Below are 6,639 nucleotides of genomic sequence, written 5' to 3'. Positions count from 1 at the left end.
CGGGGCAGACGCTGTGACGAACGTAGGTTCACTAACGGGTAGGAGGTTGGAGTGGAGGGGGCAGGCTTCCGGGGTAGTGACTGTGATCAACGTAGGTTCACTAACGGGGAGGAGGTTGGAGTGGAGGGGCAGGCTTAAGGGGTAGACGCTGTGATCAACGTAGGTTCACTAACGGGTAGGAGGTGGGAGTGGAGGGGGCAGGCTTCCGGGGCAGACGCTGTGATCAACGTAGGTTCACTAACGGGTAGGAGGTGGGAGTGGAGGGGGCAGGCTTCCGGGGCAGACGCTGTGATAAACGTAGGTTCACTAACGGGTAGGAGATGGGAACGGAGGGGGCAGGCTTCCGGGGCAGACGCTGTGATCAACGTAGGTTCACTAACGGGTAGGAGATGGGAGTGGAGGGGGCAGGCTTCCGGGGCAGTGACTGTGATTAACGTAGGTTCACTAACGGGTAGGAAGTTGGAGTGGAGGGGGTAGGCTTCCGGGGCAGACGCTGTGATCAACGTAGGTTCACTAACGGGGAGGAGGTTGGAGTGGAGGGGGCAGGCTTCCGGGGCAGTGACTGTGATCAGTTCAGGTTCACTAACGGGCAGGAGGTGGAAGCCGAGGGGGCATGCTTCCGGGGCAGTGACTGTGATCAGTTTAGGTTCACTAACGGGTAGGAGGTGGGAGCGGAGGTGGCAGGCTTCCGGGGCAGTGATTTTGATGAACGTAGGTTCACTAACGGGTAGGAGGTGGAAGCGGAGGGGGCAGGCTTTCGGGACAGTGATTGTGATGAACGTAGGTTCACTAACGGGTAGGAGGTGGGAGCGGAGGGGGCAGGCTTCCGGGGTAGTGACTGTAATGAACGTAGGTTCACTAACGGGTAGGAGGTGGGAGTGGAGGGGACAGGCTTCCGGGGCAGTGATTGTGATGAACGTAGGTTCACTAACGGGCTGGAGGTGGGAGTGGAGGGGACAAGTGCCCGGGGCAGTGACTGTAACCAACGTAGGTTCACTAACGGGTAGGACGCTGGATTCGAGGGGGCAGGCTTCCGGGGCAGTGACTGTGATTAACGTAGGTTCACTAGCAAGTAGGGGGTAGGAAAGGAGGGGGCAGGCTTCCGGGGCAGTGACTGTGATCAACGTAGGTTCACTAACGGGTAGGAGGTGGGAGTCGAGGGGGCAGGTCTCCGGAGCAGTGACTGTGATCAACGTAGGTTCACTAACGGGTAGTACGTGGGAGTGGAGGGGGCAGGGTTCCGGGGCAGTGACTGTGATTAACGTAGGTTCACTAACGGGTAGGTGGAAGTGGAGGGGGCATGCTTCCGGGGCAGTGACCGTGATGAACGTAGGTTCACTAACGGGTAGGAGGTGAGAATGGAGGGGGCAGGTCTCCGGGGTAGTCGCTGTGATCAACCAAGAGTCACTAACGGGTAGGAGGTGGGAGTGGAGGGGGCAGTCTTCCGGGGCAGTGACTGTGATTAACGTAGGTTCATCAAGGGGAGGAGGTTGGAGTGGAGGGGGCAGGCTTCCGGGATAGTGACTGTGATCAACGTAGGTTCATCAAGGGGAGGAGGTTAGAGTGGAGGGGACAGGCTTCCGGGGCAGTGACTGTGATCAGTTTAGGTTCACTAACGGGTAGGAGGTAGGAGTGGAGGGGGCAGGCTTCCGTGGCAGTGACTGTGATCACTTTAGGTTTACTAACGGGTAGGAGGTCGGAGCGGAGGGGGCAGGCTTCCGGGGCAGTGACTGTGATCAGTTTAGGTTAACTAACGGGTAGGAGGTGGGAGTGGAGGGGGCAAGCATCCGGGGCAGTGATTGTGATGAACGTAGGTTCACTAACGGGTAGGAGGTGGGAACGGAGGGGGCAGGCTTCCGGGGCAGTGATTGTGATGAACGTGGGGTTCACTAACGGGGTGGAGGTGGGATTGGAGGGGCAGGCTTCCGGGGTAGGGATTGTGATCAACGTAGGTTCACTAACAGGTAGGAGGTGGGAGGGAGGGGCAGGCTTCCGGGGCAGTGATTGTGATGAACGTAGGTTCACTAACGGGTAGGAGGTGTTAGGGGAGGGGGCAGGCTTCCGGGACAGGGATTGTGATCAACGTATGTTCACTAACGGGTAGGAGGTGGGAGTTGGGGGGGCAGGCTTCCGGGGCAGTGATTGTGATGAACGTAGCTTCACTAACGGGGTGGAGGTGGGAGGGGAGGATACAGGCTTCCGGGGCAGTGATTGTTATGAACGTAGGTTCACTAACGGGTAGGAGGTGGGAGCGGAGGGGGCAGGCTTCCGGGGCAGTGATTTTGATGAACATAGGTTCAGTAACGGGTAGGAGGTGGGAGTGGAGGGGGCAGGTCTCCCGGGGCAGTCGCTGTGAGGAACGTTGGTTCACTAACTGGGAGGAGGTTGGAGTGGAGGGGGCAGGCTTCCGGGGCAGTGATTGTGATGAACGTAGGTTCACTAACGGGTAGGAGGTTGGAGTGGAGGGGGCAGACTTCCGGGGCAGTGATTGTGATGAAAGTAGGTTCACTAACGGGTAGGAGGTAGGAGCGGAGGGGGCAGGTCTCCGTGGCTGTGACTGTGATCAACGTAGGTTCACTAAAGGGTAGGAGGTGGGAGGGGAGGGAGCAGGTCTATGGGGCAGTGACTGTGATGAACGTAGGTTCACTAACGGGTAGGAGGTAGGAGCGAAGGGGGCAGGTCTCCGTGGCTGTGACTGTGATTAACGTAGGTTCACTAACGGGTAGGAGGTGAGAGTGGAAGGGGCATGCTTCCGGGACAGTGACTGTGATCAACGTAGGTTCACTAACGGGTAGGAGGTGCGAGCGGAGAGGACGGGCTTCCAGGGCAGTGAGTGTGATGAAGGTAGGTTCATTAACGGGTAGGAGGTTCGAGCGGAGGGGGCAGGTCTCCGGGGCAGTCGCCTTGATCAACCAAGATTCACTAACGGGTAGGAGGTGGGAGTGGAGGGGGCAGGTTTCCGAGGTAGTGACTGTGATCAACGTAGGTTCACTAACGGGTAGGAGGTGGGAGTGGATGGGATAGGCTTTCGGGGCAGTGTCTGTGATGAACGTAGCTTCACTAACGGTTAGGAGGTTGGAGCGAAGGGGGCAGGTCTCTGGGGCAGTCGCTGTGATCAACCAAGATTCACTAACGGGGAGGTCATCACTGTCTGTGATGAACGTAGGTTCACTAACGGTTAGGAGGTTGGTGCGGATAGGGCAGGTCTCCAGAGGAGTGACTGTGATCAACGTAGGTTCACTAACGGGTTGGAGGTGGGATTGGAGGGGGCAGGCTTCCGGGACAGTGACTGTGACGAACGTAGGTTCACTAACGGGTAGGAGCTGGGAATGCAGGGGGCGGGCTTTAGGGGCAGTGACTGTGATGAACGTAGGTTCACTAACGGGTAGGAGGTGGAAGTGGAGGGGGCAGGTCTCCGGGTAAGTCGCTGTGATCAACCAAAATTCACTAACGGGTAGGGGGTGGGAGTGGAGGGGGCCGGTCTCCGGAGCAGTGCCTGTGTTCAACGTAGGTTCACTAAAGGGTAGGAGGTGGGAGTGGAGGGGCCAGGATTCCGGGGTAGTGACTGTGATGAACGTCAGTTCACTAAGGGGTGGGAGGTGGGAGTGGAGAGGGCCGGTCTCCGTGGCTGTGACTGTGATCAACGTAGGTTCACTAACGGGTAGGAGGTGGGAGCAGAGAGGGCCGGTCTCCGTGGCTGTGACTGTGATCAACGTAGGTTCACTAATGGGTAGGAGGTGGGAGTGGAGAGGGCAGGTCTCCGGGGCAGTCGCTGTGGTCAACGTAGGTTCACTAACGGGTAGGAGGTGGGAGCGGAGGGGCAGGCTTCCGGGGTAGTGACTGTGATCAACGTAGGTTCACTAACGGGTATTAGTCGGGAGTGGAGAGGGCAGGTCTCCGTGGCTGTGACTGTGAGGAACGTAGGTTCACTAACTGGGAGGAGGTTGGAGTGGAGGGGCAGGCTTCCGTGGCTGTGACTGTGATCAACGTAGGTTCACTAAAGGGTATTAGATGGGAGGGGAGGGGGCAGGTCTATGGGGCAGTGACTGTGATCAACGAAGGTTCACAGACGGGTAGGAGGTGGGAGTGGAGAGGTCCGGTCTCCGTGACTCTGACTGTGATCAACGTATGTTCACTCACGGGTAAGAAGTGGGAGCGCAGGGGGCGGGTCTCCGGGGCAGTGACTGTGATCAACGTAGGTTCACTAACGGGTGGAGCGGGCAGGTCTCCGGGGCAGTGACTGTGATCAACGTAGGTTCACTGACGGGTAGGAGGTGGGAGTGGAGGGGGCAGGTCTCCGGGGCAGTGACTGTGATCAACGTAGATTCACTAACGGGTAGGAGGTGGGAGTGGAGGTGGCAGGCTTCCGGGGCAGTGACTGTGACGAACGTAGGTTCACTAACGGGTAGGAGGTGGGAGTGGAAGGGGCATGCTTCCAGGGCAGTCACTGTGACGAACGTAGGTTCACTAACGGTTAGGAGCTGGGAGTTGAGGGGGCAGGCATCCTTTGCAGTGACTGTGATCAACGTAGGTTCACTGACGGGTAGGAGGTGGGAGTGGAGGGGGCAGGTCTCCGGGGCAGTGACTGTGATCAACGTAGGTTCACTAACGGGTAGGTGGGAGTGGAAGGGGCATGCTTCCGGGACAGTGACTGTGATCAACGTAGGTTCACTAACGGGTAGGAGGTGCGAGCGGAGAGGGCGGGCTTCCGGGGCAGTGATTGTGATGAAGGTAGGTTCATTAACGGGTAGGAGGTTCGAGCGGAGGGGGCAGGTCTCCGGGGCAGTCGCCGTGATCAACCAAGATTCACTAACGGGTAGGAGGTGGGAGTGGAGGGGGCAGGCTTCCGAGGTAGTGACTGTGATCAACGTAGGTTCACTAACGGGTAGGAGGTGGGAGTGGATGGGATAAGCTTCCGGGGCAGTGACTGTGATGAACGTAGGTTCACTAACGGTTAGGAGGTTGGAGCGGAGGGGGCAGATCTCGGGGCAGTCGCTGTGATCAACCAAGATTCACTACCGAGGAGGAGGTGGGAGAGCAGGTGGCAGGCTTCCGGGGCACTGACTGTGACGAACGTAGGTTCACTAACGGGTAGGAGCTGGGAATGCAGGGGGTGGGCTTTAGGGGCAGTGACTGTGATGAACGTAGGTTCACTAACGGGTAGGAGGTGGGAGTGGAGGGGTCAGGTCTCCGAAGCAGTGCCTGTGTTCAACGTAGGTTCACTAAAGGGTAGGAGGTGGGAGTGGAGGGGGCAGGATTCCGGGGTAGTGACTGTGATGAACGTCAGTTCACTAAGGGGTGGGAGGTGGGAGAGAAGAGGGCCGGTCTCCGTGGCTGTGACTGTGATCAATGTAGGTTCACTAACGGGTAAGAGGTGGGAGTGGATAGGGCCGGTCTCCGTGGCTGTGACTGCGATCAACGTAGGTTCACTAAAGGTTAAGATGTGGGAGCGGAGGGGGTGGGTCTCTGTGGCTGTGACTGTGATCAACATATGTTCACTCACGGGTAAGAGGTGGGAGCAGAGGGGGCAGGCTTCCGGTGCAGTGACTGTGATCAAAGAAGGTTCACTAACGGGTAGGAGGTGGGAGCGCAGGGGGCGGGTCTCGTTGGCAGTGACTGTAATCAACGTAGGTTCACTAACGGGTGGAGGGGGCAGGTCTCCGGGGCAGTGACTGTGATCAACGTAGGTTCACTAACGGGTAGGAGGTGGGAGTGGAGGTGGGAGTGGAGGTGCCAGGCTTCCATGACAGTGACTGTGACGAACGTATGTTCACTAACGGGTAGGAGCTGGGGTAGTGGAGGGGGCAGGCATCCTTTGCAGTCACTATGAATCAACGTAGGTTCACTAACGGGTAGGAGGTGGGAGTGGATGGGGCATGTCTCTAGAGCAGTGACTGTGATCAACGTAGGTTCACTAACGGGTAGGAGGTGGGATTGGAGGTGGCAGGCTTCCGGGGCAGTGACTGTGATCAACGAAGGTTCACTTACGGGTAGGAGGTGGGAGAGGAGAGGGTTCAGGCTTCCGGGGCAGTGGTTGTGATCAACATAGGTTCACTGTCGGGTAGGAGGCTGGAGTGGAAGGGGCATGCTTCCGGGACAGTGACTGTGATCAACGTAGGTTCACTAACGGGTAGGAGGTGGGAGTGGATGGGGCATGTCTCTAGAGGAGTGACTGTGATCAACGTAGGTTCACTAACGGGTAGGAGGTGGGATTGGAGGTGGCAGGCTTCCGGGGCAGTGACTGTGACGAACGTAGGTTCACTAACGGGAAGGAGCTGGGAATGCAGGGGACGGGCTTTAGGGACAGTGACTGTGATGAACGTAGGTTCACTAACGGGTAGGAGGTGGGAGTGGAGGGGGCAGGTCTCCGTGTAAGTCGCTGTGATCAACCAAGATTCACTTACGGGTAGGAGGTGGGAGTGGAGGGGGCAGGTCTCCGTGTAAGTCGCTGTGATCAACCAAGATTCTTTATCTCGAAGAGGTGGGAGTGGAGGGGGCAGGCTTCCGTGGCAATGACTGTGATCAACGTAGGTTCACAGACGGGTAGGAGGTGGGAGCGGAGGGGACAGGATTCCGGGGCAGTGATTGTGATCAACGTAGGTTCACTGTTGGGTAGGAGGCTGGAGTGGAGGGGGCAGG

The 6,639-nt window shown here is 58.0% G+C and overlaps 1 protein-coding gene across 1 annotated transcript; it reads right to left on the bottom strand.

Annotated features, from left to right (window-relative positions):
• Nucleotides 1–223: 223 nt before the first annotated feature.
• LOC124264848 (mucin-5AC-like) lies at nt 224–5,745 on the bottom strand. The gene is made up of 6 exons (XM_046699630.1): nt 5,642–5,745; nt 4,210–4,995; nt 2,997–3,840; nt 2,306–2,612; nt 450–1,387; nt 224–355 (listed from the first exon to the last, which is right to left on the bottom strand). Exons 1-6 carry the CDS (start codon nt 5,743–5,745, stop codon nt 224–226), a joined length of 3,111 nt encoding a protein of 1,036 aa, XP_046555586.1.
• Between the last annotated feature and the right edge of the window lie 894 nt (nt 5,746–6,639).

The sequence above is a fragment of the Haliotis rubra genome, unplaced genomic scaffold, assembly GCF_003918875.1.
Source record: "Haliotis rubra isolate DU_JTF1 unplaced genomic scaffold, ASM391887v1 Scf948, whole genome shotgun sequence".
NCBI classification, from domain to species: Eukaryota; Metazoa; Mollusca; class Gastropoda; order Lepetellida; family Haliotidae; genus Haliotis; species Haliotis rubra.
This window is presented reverse-complemented; position numbering and strand designations above follow the sequence as displayed.